The 21,473-nt window shown below is 39.6% G+C and overlaps 1 protein-coding gene across 3 annotated transcripts in view; it reads right to left on the bottom strand.

The window, feature by feature from the left end:
* Positions 1-308: 308 nt before the first annotated feature.
* LOC102232128 (protein TMEPAI) overlaps positions 309-21,473 on the bottom strand; it is a 37,827-nt gene continuing 16,662 nt past the window's right edge. For 2 of the 3 annotated variants that reach the window (XM_023325320.1, XM_023325322.1), the window contains exons 2-5: positions 9,518-9,672; positions 7,048-7,101; positions 6,616-6,971; positions 309-6,043 (exon numbers count right to left, since the gene is read on the bottom strand). In XM_023325320.1, coding sequence (XP_023181088.1) covers positions 5,731-6,043; positions 6,616-6,971; positions 7,048-7,101; positions 9,518-9,672 — 878 coding nt within the window. In that variant the 3' untranslated portion in view covers positions 309-5,730. Of the gene's footprint in view, positions 6,044-6,615; positions 6,972-7,047; positions 7,102-9,517; positions 9,673-11,794; positions 12,068-21,473 lie in introns of those variants that run through there. The other variant, XM_023325321.1, reaches the window with a different exon arrangement.

Raw genomic sequence — 21,473 nt, 5'->3', positions numbered from 1 at the left:
ATGGCTTTTATGTTCTCCCTGTGCATTCACTGTTTTTCTCCAGGTACTCTGACTTTACCACCCAAAATTATGCATTTAGGCTAACTGGACTCTCAATCGGGTTTGTGTGTATGATGTGTTTCCCTGTTGTTCAGTAATTACCCCTAAAGAAAGGTACATCTCTACGTGGACAGTAACTAATTACTTTTACTCAGTTACATTTACTTTTTAGAAACAATGTACCTTTAGGATTTACTGCTATGATTTGTGTAATTAAAAGCTTATCACTTTTTGAACTCCCCACGAAGAAATAAAAAAGACAGGTCAGGTGTATTTATAAAACTTTTTTATTTGTACTTTTGTTAATTCAAAGGCTAAATGAAATGTGTCCGATTCTTACCAAGTTCTGTATCACCAACAATGAAGCATTGTTGAGTTCTTTTGGCAAGGAATATAACATAAACCCGTCAATGTGAACATAAATTAAAAGGAACTGTCTTAATACACAAATAAGCAGGTATTATTGAGAATAAAATAGATCTCTATATAAGTGTGTTACCCATGGTGTGAGAGAAAACTGTCTGGAGTTTAACCCCCAAAACTTTTCTGCAATGACAGATTCCTGGATCCTAAACCAGACTTTACAAATTGCTGTGTCCTAGATGGGTTTTAAGATTCTGCTCATTGATGAAAAGCTGACCGTAATTCATGTTTTTACATTTAATTTTACTTTTCTCAAAGGCGGGAATCCAGAGCAGAACAAACTCACCATACCGTACAACTCCCACCATTAATGTGCCTTCAGGATTAAACTCCACAACAGCTGGAAGACTTTTACAACAGTCGCAAGCGTTGCGGCGCAGTCGTAATACAGAGGTTTTATTTAAATATGAACACATCACATACTGCAACAAAAAGAGAGTGTTATCACACATTTTGTTTTCTACAACATTGTCAGAGGAAGAGGCGCCAGTGCAGCGCTGATTCAAAGAGCGGAGAAGCACACAACACTGCAGCATGAGAGGAAACACACAAAAAGGGGGGAAACCTTAATTTTCTCCAGTCGCCTTGTGCTAATGACATAAGTGCTTCCAGAACCGCTTGTTTCTGGGCTAATGTCTTAAATTATCAGGTGAAGAGAAATTGAGTTTAAATAATTTAGAGTGCAGCTCCTGATTTTGCTGCTTTGCTACGAAAATGATGTTTTCTTAATAAATTTGGGCATGTTTCTTCCCTTTTCCTGCAAGACTTCCTTACATCACACAGCCAGGCTTATTCAATGTTCCAGGCTGTGTTTGGTTAAATGTCAAAAGGCAACAGTAATGTAACACTGGACACCAGAAGGCACACATGTAGAGTTTGGAGACGATAAGAAAAAACAAAAAAGCCTTTATACTGCATAAGAGAAAAAAAAAGGAATGACTGAAACTCTTTTTGCCAAAATAAACATATAAAAGCACAAATTTGCAAACTAACAACAACACCTTCAACTGAAAAGGGCACTTAAACACAGAAGCACATGTTACGGATTTCCTCTTCTGCCTTGCTGATCTGCAGCTTTTGTGTGTTTAGGTAGTTTCACACTTTCACAAACTTTACAAATGCAAACAGTTTTCTGTGTGAACAGTGAAATAAAGTGAAATCCTTTTTTCACTCTTTCTAAAGTGATAAACAACAATAATAACAATAATTCAAAACAAAATCTTACATTTAACACACTACGTTAAAATATCACTAATATCAAAAAGGCAAAAAGTAGTTGTATTGCAACAATCTTCTGAGGCATCACTATCAAAACCATCAATCTTCATCAGACTCATCACCATCATCCAAACATCATCATCATCATCATCATCATAGTCTGAGACAGCGCGGCCGGGGATGATTGACAGCCCACACAGGCCGCTCACATTTAGCCCGTCTCAGCACAGGCAGGCACACTTACGTACGACATAGCAACAACAACAAACGACGAACATTTCCACGGAGACCCAAACTCGGTCGGCCAATGGCAAAGGGGGGGCCTTCTTGGAAAGGAGCTCTGTGATTGGACAGCGGGCATCTCTTGGGAACAGGAAGAGCTCACTGAGACAGGAGGAGGAGGGAGGCGCTCTGGAGGAAGCCCAGGTGTGTGTGTGAGATGAATGTTTTCGCTGTACCTTGTGTGGTCCACAGTGAGAATGGTGGTGGGGGGGGGGGGGGGGGGGAGCACTAGCTGAATGAAAGTGTGTCTGGCTCTTTAAGTAGTTTATTTAGACTGCTGTGTGTGTGCGGTTGTGTGTGTTTGGTTTTTGTCTAGACAGCTGGAGGTCTTTCCCAGGCCACGCCGCTGCACATTTACTGCACAGGAATACACACCCACGCACCTTTCACATGCGCTGATACACACTAACTCACTTAAGAGCTTTCAAACTGGCATAAAGCATTAAAAAAAGAAGATTGTGTAGAGAGTTTGCAGTGCATATTAAATGATTTTTGCCTGCGTATAAATGTTTGATATGTGTGAGTTTCCTTCTTCCTCCGCCTGTCTCTCTGGGTTTTGTCAGCCAGCGCAGGGTTTTTATGTATTTGGATGCACATATTTATTATTGTTATTTATATTGTTAGTAGTGGTATTCGTTTTCCCAATCATCCTGATCAGAGCCTTTTTCAAATCTTTATTCACTCGTTACAAACCTTCTCATCTCTGGTTTAATGGTCAAGAATGATTCATGATCTAAATATCCTTCAGTAGTTTTGGGTGTAGGCCTTAGTTCCCTTTGCATCATAATTTTTTTATCTTTAAGTGCTTGACTTTAACATATGTTACTGATTACATAATGGAAATATCTAAAAAATGTTTTACTTTGGTTTGACTCTAAAAACTCTCTCTGGTTGGTTATAGTTTAAGTAATTTTGTCAACATAGATCAACTAAGGTGAAGCTTTGGGATTTCTTCCATTATTCAACACAAATTGGTTTCTGATCAGGGTGTGCTGCTTCTAAACACTTTGCTGAGATTAAAAAAGCACCTGGAAGTCAGAGTTGCTGACCTACCGACTTAATAATACTAAAACTGCTAGAAGAGTCAATATATCTAGAAAGTCTCAACGTTTTTGTTGAGAACAGGCTTGTTAAAGTCTATCTGTTCTCTTTTCTCACATAGCAGACTTACAGGGATGGTTCAGATGTTTTTAAGTAATATCTCTTGAAATGCTATGAGCAGTTAGTGACATACAGTAGGAAACTCTTATCTCTTTCTCTTTATATGAATAGAGGGTCCAGAACAAAGTAGACTTCCTCCATCTTTAAAAAAAAATTCAAAGTGGTTCACTCTTACTAAAGTTGTGTTTTGTTGTTGGATTTTACACTCATGACCAAAGTAGCATGCGGCATGCTAATCGACAAGCTAGTTTTCTACTGTTCTTAAACTGTTAGCTGCTCATAATCTTTTAAGTCATCTGAAACATCCATTTAAATCAGCGTCAGCATCAATTTGGTTCAATAATTGCATAAAAACTGGACGACACAAAGCTCAACTGGTGTCGTCTTTACGTTTACAGACTCATAATGTTTTTCTATTTCTACACTTGTAAAGAGCTGACACAGGATGAGTTGCTATTAACACTCGTGTCACTTGTCAACACTTCAGTGTGTCTAGTTTCAACAACCCATCTTGTGTAAAAAAAGAACTTCAACAAAATCAACATACCAAAATATTACTGCCAATATTGTCCAAGAATTGTTGGGCTACATTTATGGTCCATTCTGATTAATTTTAGAAGAGCTTTGTTTAGTGAAACTCAGCAGATTTGATGCTGGACTGAGTTATACATTTTTATCCAGTGTACGCTTTTACCTCGTCAACAGAGATAAAGGTTTCATGTTGTGATGCTGGCGGACTCGAGGATTGTTGTCTCTTTCCCGCTGCAATAAAGTGCTCAGAGATGCCCGCAAAATCGAGAAGTTTACCAGAGTGAACAGAATGAATGTTGACAGGAGGTTCGGAGAAATCTTGGTGTTATGAATCGTGAATAAGAAGCCACCACTGTGCACAGTCAGCATATCAGATATTTAGGGACCTGTTGGGCAACAGGCTTTCTTCCTGAGTAATGCTCCACAATGAGGACATTAGGCGTCTCTCTCTTCTCACCTAATGAGCATAAAACTCTAACATTCAAATAAAACACCCAAGCAGGATCAAAAAACAAAAAACTAACTCTACAACATTCTACTCTATCCCTTTCTACTGTTACACACTGCCTTGATTAGCTCAGACGCTTGTTAAATGGTACAGTCTGATTAAGTTGAGGAAACGTATGTGCTTCACTTGTTTGGTCGAGGTAGTGGCAGCCAGCTTTGGGATTGCTAATGATTCGGCCGACAGTGATGAGAGAGAGAGAGAGAGATGGAGAGAGTTCTGGGATTTCTGATTGGACCCACAGGTGGGCTGCTGACATTTGGTTGGTTCGCTGGACTCAGACATTTGCATAAATTGGAGATTTTTTTTCTTCTTTCATCTATGGTACAGAAATTGGATTGTCTGAGTCCTTTGGACCAAAGTCAGTCTTCCCATCGACTGATAGCCGCTGCTGTGCACCGTGCTGCTCACACACTCTGGTAAATCATTTCCAATCTCTTTTTAAACCATAAAACACAGAGCTCCTTCACAATAAAAGTCCCTCTCAAATGTTCCATCTGGGCATACTAAAAAAATAGTGCAATGCTTTTCAGCAATTATATAAATAACTCTAAATTCGTGCTTTTCCATTCTCGTTCATACATGCGTGTATATATACTCCATATGTAACGAATATACAAGTCAACATGTACGTTTCAAAATGTTCAAGGTGAATGTTGGCACCCTCACGTGTTTCTCACGTCTCTTTTTCTAAAACTAGACAACTAAAATACAAAGAATGCATCAAGTTTTAAAACGGTACCCCTACTTTCTAGACCTCCTCTCTTAGCATTAATCACTGCAGATTCTCCTTCTGCGGCGAACAGTCAGACTTTGTGCAAACCCTCTTCAGAAGACATCAAATTGAATCAAGGATCTGTAAGGTCTCCTGCAGGTGTTGGTCATTATAAGGCAGAGCTTCTAGCTTTAGGACGTTTAGCACTGTTGCTACACCTGCTGAGCTAGTTTTAGGATTACGTTAACTAAATCTAAACTGGAAATATAGTCAGATGTGCTATCATGTCCCACTGGTAAAGCCAAAGCTCGGTGCAGGAGCTGCTGCAAACTTTGAAGTTGGAGGAAAAAAAAGAAGCAAATATTTAAGGACTCAAAGCAGCAACAGAGGATTATCACAAGAAAACGAAACATATCCTGCAAGAAACAAGACGATTGAAGTGTTCTGCAGGCTTGGAAATGATACGTTCTACAGAGGCAAACAGAACAAGTAAATATTTATAACAAAGATCCATCGGATACAGGAGAGACGAGGAATTTACAGAGGCTTCTATCCACCTTCATCTTTTCCACTTCACGTCCGTCTTCTCTGCCATCCCCCGTTCTTCTGAAGCAAAGTGGAAAACCAGGAGAACCGGATGCTCTCCTGGAACTGTGCTCTGCAGAGGTGATGCAGATGTTCTCACTCAGACCGAGTCCGACCGCACATCCGCCGTGTTACCATTCACACCGGATGTTAACGTTCACGTCATCGTTCCTCATTGCCCGCGGATGATTTCCCAAATGGTGAGCTGATGGAATTTGGGGTGTTTTTCTTTTGTCTTTTTTTAAGCTGGAATGAAGAGAAAGCAGTTCAGTCACACCTGTTCCGGCTTCTGGGATTTCTCCTTTGTGTTCCTCGTGTTCCTGTTTTCCACACTTCCTTGCTGCTTGGGCAGAGGTCTGAGCAGGCCGTGTATGAGAGAGGACGGCGCCCCCTGCAGGGACGATACAGTCCGATGGCTCTGGGTGGAGGCGAGTGTTGCTGGGTGGTAAAAGTGCCCGATGGCTTCGCTGTAAGTCGGGGGAGTTCCCTCGACTTGAGAGTTCTGTTTTTGCTGCCGGGACAAAGCCTCTTGGGCCGCCAGCACACTAATACCTGAATGGACGCTTGGGGGCGGAGCCTGCAGCCTGGGGACAGAAGATGGAGGAGGAATGAGAATGATGGGAGAAACAAATGGAGGAAACACGCAATAAGCCCTAAATATACAGCAGATAGAAAAATAACTGGACTGGAAGATTGGAATAAGAATAACTCTTGGTCAAAGTTTATGTCATAAGCTGTTTTTGAAATAAATACTTTTAAGGGCAGAAAGTCATAAAGAACCCATTAATGTTTTTAAACTTAGATATAATGAAAGATGATGTAAAATCTGGAACAAACGTCCAGAAACGTCCAGCGGAAACACTGAGTTCCTTTGAATCAGGAGTTGCTTTAGAACATATTTGATTTATATTGATGATTTAACGATAGTTACTGTTTCTCACAATTGTTGACTACATGTCAACAACTGTTGACATGTAGTCAACAATGACCAAAACATAAATAAATATTGAATAGTTGAACTTCTGGGGAAGAGAACAAATAGAAAGTTTCCTTCCTGGCAACATTTTAAAAGTAATTTAAGTGACAATAAATCTGAAATGACTCTGATTACACGTGAGTTCTCCACGCTAGTGAATGACAGCAGCTGTGCTGTTACCTGGCCTGCAGGCAGGAGTGGGAGGGGTCCAGGGCGTGGGAGTCAAACACTGTTCGGTTGGGCGGAGGGCGAACCGACTCGCGGTTCAGCTCCATCTGCTGTTCAGGGTCCCTCAGCTGCAGAGTGCAGGACCCCTGGTACGGAGGTGGCTCCTCGCCGTCTGAGAGGGAGATGGTGGGCGGGAGGTCGATGAGGCTCTGGGGCAGGTAGGGGTACGTCGGCTGGAAGCGACTCGGGCCATACGTCTGCTGGAAGCGCTGTGATTGAAGCAGAGGCTGCGGCTGGCTGGGCTGCGGGTCGCGCTGCAGGTACGACATGACTCCTCTGTCCGGGGGCCGCGGGTTATACACCTGGTGCTGAGCGACATGAGACGTCAGGATCTTTAGCTGCGTTAAGCTGGAGAACAAGGAGCTTATTCCAAACAGAAATTACCTCGTTCAGACCACTGCTGGTGCCAGTGCTCTCAGACGACCACAGGCTTCCCTCCTGCAACAGAAAAATCATCAAACTTCAGTCAGATTCACCTGCAAACTGAATACAGCACAAACTATATTACAAAATCAAGAAAAAAAAGAATGTAAGAATGAAAAAAAAATGTTGTCAAAAAGCTAAAATTAAACATCCATGATGAAGATTAATAATTAAAAGATAAAAATAAATAAATAAAAGCTATTTTTAAGCTCATGGATTCAATTAAATACAAATGTACAACTGCAACTATAAATTACAAAAAATAAGTGAGCTAAAATGTAAAAGGGCAATAAAATGCCTGGAATTAAATCTTAAAAAGCCTCAAATTAAACAAATGAAAATAAAACTGAATCACTGAGAACTTGTATACATTTAATACTTTATGCTTTAAATAATAATATTTCTAAAAGTAACGATCAATGTGCATCAGAGAAAAACTGAAAAAATATTGAGGACAAAATTCACAAACCACTAACAACCAGTCAAAATGTAAACTGTATTGGTTTGTGTTTATGTTTTTATGCCTAAAACCAGACAAAGAGAACTTTACTGTCCATCTGCTTTTGGTTTACAGCAAAACTGATTTCAACAGAGCAAATAAAAAAATGTGAGAATCTAAAACATAATAAGTAACAAGAGTAACGAGAAACTGACCCAATTACACCAACTTATTCAAGGTTTTTTATATATATTTCATTGTTATTGACAGTTTCAGATACATTTCCATTTTTTTCTGCATGCGCATATCTGATTAGGTGTTTCTCCACTAGAGGGCTCTGCTGGCGTGTAAACTGAACTTCTCTCCATAGTGTTTTTAACATTCTTCCCTTTATAAAATCTTTTTTATGCATCTTCATTTTTCGCTCTGCTTTTTACTCCGAGTCTCACCTTGGCCTCTGTGCTTGATTAACTTCTACGGCTTCGTGCTGAAAGGAAATTAGCCGACTAAAGCAGACATTTCAGCAGTTTTTAGGAAGATCAGAGCCTCTGCCCGACATTCTCTGTCCGTTTTAATTTCCTTTCTTTCGAGAGAATTTCGATCTGCTTGTCTGCTTGGATGTGTGTCAGTGTGTCTGAATGCTAATCCAAACTAACTAGGACACTGTCACTCCCCTGAGCTCTTCACAAAGCCTCTATGTGTGACGTTTATCCTTCATCCCTTAATTATATCTTACTTCCCGACTGGAGCCACAAACACAGTGACTCAGGAAGCACGAGTGAAGTCATATGTTTGAGGAAGCCTCAGGTGTATCTCAGTGGATGTGTTCCTCAGAATAGACGCCGGCTCCCTTAACGAAAAAATGAGTCAGTGTGCTAGCATTAGCCTGCAGCTCTTAATCACTGGAATTGCATGCTGTCTGTCAGCATGCCTGAAACTCTGTCTTCCTTCTTCTTCTGTCTGACCCGTCTTCTCATTGCCTAATCCACTTCAATAACCGCTGGTATGTCCAGGAAGTTATGGCAATGTCTCAGAAATTATAACGTAAGTGAAGCTTGACTGTCTTTCCAGAATCTTTTCAGAAACTTCCCAAAATACTTGCGGAAATATCTGAACATGTGATCCACAGTTTAGAAAGCAGAGTGGAAATTTTACATCTGCATACAGCTGATCCATATTTATGAGATTGGAATGCTTTTTGGTGTCGATGTAAATGGAGGTTTTAAAAGTTTCAAAAATGATAAAATTCCAGAGTGTCAAAAGTTCCTCATTGAAATCCTGGAGGTGTCAGAAAACCCAGAGTTTACTCTGATAGTACGGAGTAGAAAGAAGTGGAGCACTTCCCATCTTTTGTCACAGTAACAAATTTTCCTGGATGATAAATTGTCCCACAAGTTATTCCGATAAACGATAATATTGTTGTTTTGAGATGATTTTCAAGCATGGTTTAATAATGCAAAAACATTCTCAAATATCAATAAACCTTAAATTCTAATGAACATTTAACACTGGAACCGGAACAAAATTTAAATATTCAAAACAACAGAAACAACAAATAAAATTAATTATGAAGTCTCTCATAAAAGGGCCTTGTTGAGATCAAAGCACCAGACTGAAGACTTTTATCATCCAGTTTTTGGAAATGGAAATTATTGAGCTCGTTTTAATTTATCTTGAGATGAATTTGTTGTTATTCCCTCCCCAACGTGTCGCTGAACACAGCCAGTCAGCTAAAAAAAGGAAGGTTGCTATCAAAAATTAGATGGATGGATGTTCTAACACTACATTTATTAATCTGTGAGCGAGAAAATATTCAAACTTTTTGATTGCGTTTGTGCATCAAAATAAAAATAAGAGTAAACAAATCGCCTGAAATCTTAAATATGTTAGCTTGTTTTAATACTCAATAGTTAATAACAGCTGCTTCTCTGTTTAAGATAAAAGCATTTATCCAAGTCTTTGTCCAGCCAGATTTCAGGAGGAAATTCTTACATTGGCCAGCGGCAGGTGCCTCCTGCGGGCGGGGGAGTGCCTGGAGAGCAGGGAGCGCGCAGACAGGCGGTAGTGGTTGAGCAGACAGGTGATGACCACCACCATGACCATCATGAACACCACGATCACCAAGATCTGGACGAACTCCAGCTGGGCTGCAACAGCACAAACACTAAGGTCAGCATATGGTCTGCAAACAATAAAGCATTAAAAACAGATTAAAACTTTTTCTACAGGCATAGAAAATGCCACAAGCATGCCCAGTTATGTCATCAGGACTTAGTCAACTTGAAAGCTGCTGATTATTAACAAAAGCTGCAAAGCTCGGGCTGAGAGTCAAACTCCACCCAGTTGCTTTGTGGGAATAAACCAGTTTCACATTATTTTCCTCCATTAGAAGCTTTACAACTGAAACAGTCTTTGCAGACGCATAAAAATATCCGTGAATGAAAGTTGAAAACTTGTTTTATAACCTAAGATGTTGGAAACAAGCAGCATGTTAGCCCAAGAAGAAAGTTTTATTAAGCTTCAGAAAAGCAGTTAAATATATTTCAGTAAACTTCTTGACTAACAGCAGAAAGATCAGGGATCTCAAAGCTTAAAGGAAAATGGAAGAAAATTTTAGAATCAGCTCATGTGAATAAAAAATAAAAATAATAAAAATATAGCAATATTAAAGCACAACAACCTTATTTACACACAGCTGAATTTTAGGGTTTGGGTTTTTTTGTGCATTGAAAAAGAAAAAGCTGCTTTCATAGATCTTATGAAAATAACAGGTTTTCAAAGTAAAACAAAGTAAATTTGACGTTCTTGGACTTAAGAAGCAAAAATGATCACTTCCTTTTGAGATTAAAGATGGAATAAATCCAAATTGTGAAATATAATTACCAAAACAAGGTCAGTGTTTTATTTCAGACATGAAGAGGGTCAGCGAATCATACACACACACCCACCCCTACACATGCACACACACCCCCACAGACACACACACCCACCCACAGACACACACACACACCCACACCCACGCCCACGCAGAGCCAGACAACATCAGACATACAGAACTAGCTTTGTTTAGAGACAGTCTGCTCAAACTCCCCGCTGTTCATGCCTACGCCACCCCCATCAGACACACACACACACACACACACACACACACACACACACACACACACACACACACACACACACACACACACACACACACACACACACACACACACACACACACACACACACACAGAGCAATTTTCACACACTTTCTTCAAAGGGAGCAAGCAGAGGTCAGGGCCAAATCAGAGAGAGGAACATAAAGTAACCTGCAGCCACACACGCACACATGCACACAGACCAGACTGCAGACTGGTTTCCAGACGGCTCACACCAGTTCTCAGAGCTCTGTGTTCGTCTGGACCCATTAACGGTCACATGGCGTCAAAAGACAAAGTCAGCTGACTGCATTTCTGCACTTTTATGAAATCAACCATTTTCATTTTTTATGACTGTAAAACGTGACCCTAAATAACTTCCACCAACAGGAAGTGAGAGAAACACACACAACTAACCAACAGTTTGAGAAGCCAACCTTTTCAAAATAAGAGCATTGCAGTTTTCTGATAATAGGAAGATTACTGGTAACTGTGACTGTGATCAATCCAACCTTTGAGGTTTGTCTGTAAAAGAGTGATTTTTTAAGTGAATGGAAACTTGAAACTTACTAAAAAAAATTAACGTTTCTCATTCTGCTTCACTAAACATGTTTTAATTTTACCAAACAAAACTTCAAAGCTGTCCAACTGCATAAATCACTCAAAAAATCCTACTAACAAAAGTTAATGTTCACTTTCCAGAAGGTAGAGGAACCTGCATTCTCAAACTGGACGAAATGGGATTTAGTATTTTGCATAAGTGATTTAAAATATAACAATATTGATAATAATAATATAAATCCTGATCAAATTAAGCACAACAATAACAAACAAATAATCACAGAACAGCGGTAGAACTTTATAAATATAATAAACGTTGTTGGTCTTTGAGTTGGACATTTCCAGACTTTTCCAATCCACTGCAGAATCAGTAAGTATCAGAATATTGTAGAATCAATAACCTTCCAATGCAAAATCTGCCTTATTTTATGAGAATGATAATTCTAGTTCCTGTTTGGTTCTGGAGATGAACTAAAAGTTTCACAAGAGTTGGGGGGAAAAAAGCACAACAACATGAAAATAAAGTGAAATCAGAGCTGAATGCTGTAAAAACTGACACAAAACTCACCACAGTGCTGTATCTGAACACAGTTTTCATGGCTGTGACTCCCTGACGATGGTTGCATAGTCTCTGCATGCAACAAGCTGCCCAGATCAAGACGTTCTCTCTGAAACAGCGTGCTGATTAGATCCCAAGGGTCTGTTGTTAAGGCAACGGTGCAGTGGGGAAAGTAAAGCGAACTAAAACAAATTTTTTTTAAAATAAACTAAAACAAAAAGTTTGTGGGAAAACTTGGAGCTACATGATCTGCAGACGCTCCGAGTCACAGTGTGAGCACGCACTCTCTGAGTCTGGACTGAGCTTTGTCTGCAACTTTTTCTCACACACATTCCCACACTGTCCAGACAAACACACACACACACATACACACACACGCACACACACGTATGGAGGAAACAGCTGACTGGAGCCTTCCTGCCTCCCCCACAGCCGCTCAATAGATGCGAACAAAAGGGGTCGATGTGACGGGGGGAGGAGAAGAGCGAGGGAGTGGTGGGAGCGTCTGGTAGGGACAGATGGGTCAGAGGGATGGACAGAATAATGATGAAGGACAAAAATAGGGAGCCATGAGGCTGGAGGGGGGATCATTAGGAAAAACAAACATTATAACTCCAAATAAAAATGTACTAGTTTGGGTTAGCTTCAGGTCTGTTTAACCCATCACAATATAAGTTATTAATGCAAACATAGATATGATCACATCAGAATCAGCAATGACGTTACTCTGTCAATAAATCAGCAGAAGTGTAAATCTTTCCACTGTTGTCCAGTAAGGTTGGGTAATATGGCTTAAAAAGAAAATGTTGCTTTTTTTAATCCAAATTATCATAGGAAGTAAAAGCAAGTGATTCACCAGATCATTTTTAAGTAAGAACTTGCAAAAAGCTTCTTTTGGTTTTTGAACATAATTTTCTTCACTTTTCATGCAACAGAAAATTACAAATGAAAACTAGATAAAAGGCGCAATGTTGCACTCAAAAAAAGTATTTGAAGGATGCAGATTAATATCCATCCATCCATTTTCTAACACCCTTGTGCCAGTGGGATCAGGAGGGGTGCTGATGCCTATTTCCAGCAAGACATTTCAGGCGAGAGGCGGGGTCATGCACACAGCTAAGGAGAATTGATACAGACTAATTAACCTGACAGTCATGTTTTTGGACTGTGGGAGGAAGCCGGAGTACCCAGAGAGAACCCACAAATGCACACGGAGAACATGCAAACTCCATGCAGAAAGACCCCGGGCCGGGAATCGAACCAGGACCTTCTTGCTGCAAGGCAACAGTGCTACCAACTGCGCAGCCTCAGATTAATATATAAAATTGTAACTGAAGCTGTAAAAGTGACAGTCTGAACACAAACGCTAACAGAGTTGGTTCCGTCATAAGAAGCTGGGGTACCCAGAGAAAACCCAGGCAGGAAAGGAAAGGAAAGGAAAGGAAAGGAAAGGAAAGGAAAGGAAAGGAAAGGAAAGAAAAGGAAAGGAAAGGAAAGGAAAGGAAAGGAAAGGAAAGGAAAGGAGAAAAAAACAAGTTGTGGGAGTTTGGTACCAGCTGACAGAACAAGCTGTGCGCAGGCATTAGGCCCACTCACACACACACACACACACACACACACACACACACACACACACACACACACACACACACACACACACACACACACACACACACACACACACACACACACACGCACACACCCCCAGTCTGGGTGGCTTCACACAGATGGTGAGACTGGCACTGATTTCTGTTTAAGTGTCTCTCTGTTCCTCTTTGCCTTCGACAACAACAGTTCCCTTTAACAGGCAGCGTCGCTGTTGACAAATAACGCTTTTAATCTGTTTATGTTTGTTGTTGTTTGTCTTCCCTTCGCCCCTCACTCTGCCTCGCTTCCTCCTTCGCTCGGCTGTATCCTCCTTTTAATCGAATCAGAATGAAAGCGCAACGGGGGAAAAAACAACAAAGCAGCAAATAAACAGCAAATAAACACAGCACTCAGAGACACAAAGAGAGGAGGCTGAGCAGCAGAGTGCAGGAAGCCTACTCAAAGATACAAATGAGAAAAGAGGCTAAATGCAATTAAAAGTCAGTAATGTAGACTTCATGTTAGAAATCTGAAATAAGGAGAAAGAAAGAGCTTATTTTGTATTCCTTTCTCTTCTTTCTGAGTTAAGGTCTGTTAAAATAATTACATTTTGTAAATCTGTGGGGTTTTTTAGATCAGCAGAGCTGCATCGCATAAAAATCATCTGCACAGATTGTGTCTGAAAATTAATGCAGTGGGTAGAAAGTCTTTTGGTAAAAACTCTTGATTATTTGTTGGCAAATAACTCTAAAAAGCTTTTTCTTGGAGGGGATTTAGTAAAAGTGAAAGCAGAAAAAGAACTTTACTTCAATGCGACAGCCCAATAAAAGGAAAATGTTAAAAATGTTACTCATCGCCATCCTTCTGCCCTCTGAACATGGATTATTAAAACCACACTGAATGAACCCTGGTAGATTTAAACTCTGACAAGGCTCCCAAAGTTTAACTGCAGCTCAGAAATATTTGCAGCCCAGTCTCACATTATGGAGCCATAACCGTGACCTTCCCTTCCCACTGCTGCAAAACCTCGCTGTCTGACCAACAGGACTCCCTCTCTGCAGAATAATAACCTCGTTAGTAAGAGAAGAGTTTTACTGCTGTAACAACTTCAGTAGAGGTACAAGTTTGTTTTTATGTTGCCAAACATTTCCCATTTTAGATTGTTTAGCTTGTCATTGTTTTATATATTTTAATTATTCAGTTAAAGTTACATGCTTCAAACCTCCTTCTATTATGCCTTTGCTTTCATGTCATTCATGTCTATCATTATGAGTTGCTTAATATTCTATAATCTTTTGGTTCAGTTAAGGCATCCAGCCAATCTGGGGTCATGCAAACACATCCCAGCGAGCTCAATTTTCAGAAAAGATTTAAACTACTCTCACTCTCCTTTTTGCTCTCAATCGCAGATGTATTTTTAGAGCAAATGTGTTGTGCCGTCGCGCTGATTAAAAAAAAAAAAAAAAAACATCCTTAGGGTGAAGACTTGGCTAGAAACGCAGCAATATTGTTCTTCGCTTTTGGGACGCGCGCTGTCGGGAAACATGATTTCTCAGCTCCTTCTCTGGATGTGTGAGGAAACAAACAGAACAATGGCGGAATAAAAGCTACTAGCAGAGATTTTCTTACTTGTTGCACTGTCTGGTCCATTTCACTGCTTGTTCTTGTATAGAAAGTACATGCTGGTTTTTTCAGCTGTTTTCCAAAAGAACAGATACTTTGGAAATGATTGATGTTATCTGAAAGGACTTAACTTTGCTAAGCATTTTATTTGCATTTTTTGCATGTACACATCTTATAAATTATTTTGTCCTCTGAATAAAATTAAATTTCAGACTCACAAAATGACATTTAACACATTTTCCACCTGCTTTGTTTTTCTCAGTTGGTGAATCTAAATCTGCTGAACTGCAGCATTTTAGAAGCATCTTCACTGCAAAAAAATATTTTTTCTGTTTCAAAGAGGTGTTGGTGATACTGTTACATAAAAAAATCCTGAAAATGCTTTGCAGTTTCCTTGTCAAGAATAGAAATGATTAGCTAACATAATCTCTGTTTAGTCTTGTGATCTTGAATCCCAAGACTAAGAGCAGATGCTCATGTAGAGAGTGGATTACTGTCCTCAACTGACTGTTTCTCCGCACTTCACTTCAAGTTTTTTTAAGTTGATTTTGGGGCAGCTCAGGAGAACGAAACTACAAAAAGTTGCGAGCAGATTTTCATTTCTTGTCATGTTGCATGAGATCGCCTGCTGATCCTTTCCCTCCCTCTGCGGTGTTGTCTAGACAGGAGGAGGCTGTAAGCCTGGCAGGCAGGCAGACACTGCATGGTTAATCTAAAGCAATTAGCTCATTTGTCATCCGTTGCCTGCCCTCCGTCTATCTGCCTCCATCTCCTCCTCCTCCTCCTCTGCCTCCTCCTGCAGTCAGCAAAAGGTCGCAGGCAGGCCGAAAAACGAAGCAGGAGGAGAAATAAAGAGGAGAAATGGATGAAGAGGAGTGAAAAGCAAGCAAAGGTGGAAGGACAAGTAGAGAAAATAGAAAATACAAGAGCAAAGGAAGGTAAACTAAGAGGTAAATAGAGAAGAGGAGAGATTAACAGAAGATAAACAGAAAAAATGATAGAACAGGGAAGAAACTTGCCAAGTCCTTCTCCTTCACTTGGTCCTTGGATGACTCGACAGTCTGGGAAGTCAGAAATAACTCACACCGCTGTGTGTGTGTGCGCGTGTGTGTGTAAGAGAGAGAGAGTGTGGGTCTATGCAAGTATGTTTGTGAGTTTGTGAGAACTTTTAGGTCATAGGTCCACACAATTTGCTTACCAATTTCCATGAGAAAGGCTGCAGGGGGTAGACGGACGAGCAACAAACACACCCCGGCACACACACACAACACACACCATTGACTTCTAAGTCAGGGTCTCGACAGCCAACAAGTGTGGGAATTTTTGTCGACAAAACTCTCAGTGGAGGTTTCAATAGTGGGAAAATGAAGAGGAAGGACTGTGGGTGTGTGCATGTTTGTGTGCAAGACTTTTTTTTTTTGGGGAGGGGGTGTCATCCTTTCCCATCTTTCCACTTTTTAATCTTTCACCATTCTGATAAAGGAAACACTCATTTCCAACATGTCTGGTTTTGATATAATTTAATTTGTTCCTGAGAAGAAATGGACTCATAATCAGTACTGATACAAAACCTCAGCTGTCTTCTGATAACAAATTATGTTTTTTTCATTGTTGTTGCCACTTTATCAAAACAAAAAATAAGAGGATCTTCTCCTGGCTCCAGTAATTAACCAGTAACAGGTCAGTAATATTGTGAAAAGGAATGCCTATTAATATAATATCATAACCTAAGGTTTCAAAAAGAGGCACAAAATGTCTGTACTGTAAACAAAACATTCATAACTGCATTTAGAAAATGAAAGTACTGCAACTGATTTTATTTATTTTTTTACCTCAACAAGCTTAAATGTTGAGCCATCTCCAATGTATTTTTCTAAAGTTACACACTGCAAAAACATAAAATCTTACCAAGTATTTTTTTTTAGTTTAGTAGAAATATTTGATTACACTTAAAATAAGACAAATCTAAATTACAAGTAACTTTTCAACAAGATATACTAGCTTGTTCAAGTCAGTAATTCTTAAATATTAATGAAAAGTACTAGTTCCACTGGCAGATTATTTCACTTATAACATGGGAAAATGACTTGTTAAAAGTGGAACAACATGCCAGTGGAACTAGTACTTTTCTATCAATATTACTTACAACAAGCTACTATATCTCCTAATTTAGTTTTGTCTTATTTCAAGTGTATGAAGAAATTTGCACTAGAAACTAGACCAAAAATACTTGGTAAAATTTTGTGGTTTTGCAGTGTTGAAATTATTATAGTGTGTCTGAGTAAAAAATATATATATTTTTATAGGACCAATCAGAGAAGACGGACTAAGACAGAAGTGATAGAATAAAGAAGAGGAGAAAAGAGAAATGACCGAGTGGCAGAAAGTGGAGCGAAGCGGCAGGAGGAGAGGACAGGGCAGCATTAGTCTAATTTTAGAGCGCTAATCCAGGGAACTCCCATGTTAAACTGTGAGTCCCATCTGGACCTGGAGCCAGGCTGACTGCAGCAGAGAGTAGGTCACCGGCTCCGAGTGAGCTACATATCCTGACAGAGCAGAGCGTAGTGCTGACTTCTCAGGGTGCCGCGACATCTGACCCCTTCACCTTTGGAGTACAGCGTCCTTTCAGATGTTTAGTTAATCACACAACGTGATGGTAAAGGCCAACAAGCACTCATGTTGGATGTAACGAACGTAGTCACATGGGCATTTTTTGTGCATATTTTGGGGGGTACCGTTTGATTGGTGGTGTCATCTGACCACCTCAGTAATTAGGTCGTCACTTGGTCACGTGATGCTTTCGATAGAGGACTTTAAGTTTCGTTTCATACTCAGTTGGTGTGCGCAAGCGGCAATAGGAAAGACAAAGAACTGAAATAAGGAAGAAATGGACTTCTAGCAACTCCTAACCTTCTGGTTGGAGGGGCATACGGTATGGACAATTGAGTGGAATATTCTTGTGTTTGTATATATGTAATAAGTTTCATTTGAATAATTCATATAAGGGAACATGACGGTTTTATTGATGTATATTAGTCACCGTGTATTTTATTACAGTGTTCACGGTGGTCTTGGACGTTTATGCGGCAAAAAATTCATTTAATAAAACGTTTGAAACCATCAGTCGAAGTGTTGCACCTTCATCAACCAGCGAGAAAACGTTGGGAGCAGCTATATTGGATGTCTGATGAAACTTTTCAGCCTCTTTCTTCCGATGTTCACACCATTCCTGTTCAGTTTAATTAAACTGTTTGTTTGAGGAGGTGTGAATCAAACTCTGGGGTGATCCCAATGTGGATGAAAGCAAACCGGAGACCGCTCCAAAATCAGGAAGTGGACTACAGTGCAGGGCATTCTGGGTAAATGCCACCTAGTCTAATGCTAGCAGTAAAACTGCCCCATGGTCTTTTACCAAAGACAAAAGACAAATTTGATGCTACTCCGTTTTTGTTTACATTTTAGGAGGAAGGAAGTTGCGCTCATGTCTATTTCAGAGGTTTTCGTATCGTTTTCTTCAGTAATTTTTGGGGGCAGCGCCCCCCACAGGCGAGGAGGGGGACAGGTTTTTCAAAGGTTTTGGTTTATTTGACATAGTGCAGTGTGAAAACAACTGAAAATGTAACTAATGTTGCAATTGTGAAAACACCCTAAAAAAATAGCACATATACAAAACAGGGTTTAACAAACACACACAATGTATGAATACAATCTTTCTTTATGAGCTAATATACCATGATGGTGGAGAAAAGGCAATAATTAAAAAAACAATCTTTAAAAACTGTCTTTAGCTGCAGGAAATACCTCAGCAGACGAAAGAAAGGAAGAAACAAAATCAGAAATGGACCTCTTGGTTCAACAGCTGGTGAATCTGAGAAGTAATAACTCTGTAAGTTTCTCCTGTACAACTCTTATCGCCTTCTAACATCACTAGACAGGAATTTTGTTCCACTCCTTTTTGTAACCTCACCTCCCTCCTGGCTGCGCAGACATTAATACCACCTGCAAAACTCAGTCCAAAGCAAATATTTCACCTTAGACCGTCAGCTATTTCCTCCCAGATGTTTAATAAAAAGCTCAACTGATAAGACAAAATGCCAAACGGGTTGCAGGTCTGGTCGATCTGCTTTTAACCCACATCTGGGTCACTTCTTCACCCTGACTGACACACTTTGGTAACAGTTGGTGCTTCATTGTCATCATTCCTCTAACATGTACAAAACTTCTTGATGTTGTGTATAAATGTAGATATATCAACATTTGAAATCAAGTCTCACAGCATGTTTATTCTTAGCTGATCCTGGCAGAAACTGAACAACTTCCAGACACACATTCAGTCTCATGTCCTGCTTCCTGTGCAAGAAAGAAAGAAAGGCAATGCCATTTCTAAAAACAACGTGGGGGTAAAGTATCCATGTTCACCAGAAAACATGCATCATGGTCTGCATCTGCGGAGGTTTTCACACACGCAAACGGTTCACATTTTATGCAGTTACATTTTCAGCTGTAACTGTGCTAAACCTGCAGCTAACGATTGTTTCAGTAATCTATTATTCCATCGATTATTCTGACAATTATTCAAGTAATCAGAGGGAAAACAAAGTGGCACATTGTGTATATTTTTCATACTTTTTAAGCTTATTTTATACAATATTTGAAATACATGAAAAATGCAAACAAAAAATTCAGTAGAACTTTATCACCTAAAATGCAATAACGTAGCAATGCTTTAGGGGACATTTAATTATTTAGGGCTGATCTGTCGATCAAGTAATTAATAATTGGATTGCAAAATGTACTGTACACAAGATTTTTCTTTCTTTTACAGAATTCAAACCAAGTGAGGCTAAAACGATGCTACTTCAGGACTGCTGGGTAGAAAATATTTGCAGACAAGGACGTTTTTTCCATCTTAAGTGCAAAATGTTTATATTGTTGCATAGTTTTGGCTTACTTAATGCTCTTAGTGTGTTATCTTAGCATATTGCATGCTTTAGTCTGGTTCATGCACAAAACAATAAATCTCTCAATGAAACAATAATTTAAATGTGTGTGTAAGGAGAGGCTGAGGAAGTCTGAGACCATTTTCAATTACACCAGCTGACACTCACACACACACACGCCCTACCACACACACACACACACTTTGAGGCCAACACACAGTGCTAGTTGGCCCGTCAAGCAGTCTGTCTGAAACGTATGAAAATCAAACCTCATTATGAGCCGCGTGTCTGGCTCTGTGTGTGTGTGTGTGTGTGTGTGTGTGTGTGCGTGCGTGTGTGTGTGTGTGTGTGTGTGTGTGTGTGTGTGTGGGTGTGTGTGTGTGTGTGTGTGTGCGCGGGTGTGTGTGTACATGAGAGAGGGGGTGCGAGACGACAAGAGCAGTCTAGCTTCTTCTGGCTAAAATTAGCACACACACTTGATTTAAATGTAAAAGAGAGAGAAGTTGCAGGGCAGGTCATGTGTAAAAGAGCTGTGTGTATTTGTGTGTGTCTGTAATGGCTCTGATCCATTGTGACACTCGACATAATAATCATTAACAGTGTGCTGAGGGTGTGTGTGCACACATACGCACACAATCACATCATGTCATGTCACCGTTTGCAGCCTCATAGAAAACAGCCTTAAGTGAAAAATTTAAATGCATATATTGTTGAGTACTTTGAGTTTGTTCCATTCTAAATTTATGATGCTAATTGTGACTTATGAAGAAAATTAATTCTAGTTTCTGATGCAGTTATTTATGTTAAAATTTTATTTGAAAGAACAAAAGACTGCTTCCTATTAAACACACGTAAACAAGACTGGAGAGTAAACAACACAAGCAGATAGTCTAACTAATCAACTAATATCAGCTTGTTATATTGTTATTACTCTACAGAGAGCAAAATAGGAAAATAAATATATACTATATAGTATTCTATACTTGCCAGTTGCAAATAACACCACTAAACAGTAATTATCAATGTGTTATATAATTTCAGCTTTACTTTTCTGTACTTATTGTGAAACATTTGTAATGTTTTCTAAACATAAAAGTTCTAAGCACAAGAAAAGTGTGATATGTTTGTCCAAGGTTGTACTATTACAATCTCACAGCATAAAGTTCTTACTAGGATACAGTAACAATGATTTTCAGTTTCTGACAAATGCAACATATCTTAAGCCTCTCTTAGCATCTTGAAACCTTTAATAAAAATCTATAGATGTACAAATCTATAGATATAAACTGTGAAAGATGTATTTTAGGATTACACAAGTAACCCATTTCTAAAACTGAAGCAGAGAGAAGTTTCCACTCCCTGCTCAGGGAGCTCAGTGAGGTTTTTGCCAAAATTGTTCAAGGATAAATGCGTCATTTTCCAACACTACATGTGCCTGGTTTGTGTTTATCTCTTTGGGAAGGAAAACGCCGTTCTGAAGCACAATTAGTGTGAGATCAAGCTTACAAAAGAAGGGGGATGTGAGGGAGTGTTTGTGT

The sequence above is a fragment of the Xiphophorus maculatus genome, chromosome 20, assembly GCF_002775205.1.
Source record: "Xiphophorus maculatus strain JP 163 A chromosome 20, X_maculatus-5.0-male, whole genome shotgun sequence".
In the NCBI taxonomy this organism is placed as follows: Eukaryota; Metazoa; Chordata; class Actinopteri; order Cyprinodontiformes; family Poeciliidae; genus Xiphophorus; species Xiphophorus maculatus.
The sequence above is the reverse complement of the archived record's forward strand: the minus strand, read 5'-3'. Positions and strand labels throughout refer to the sequence as shown.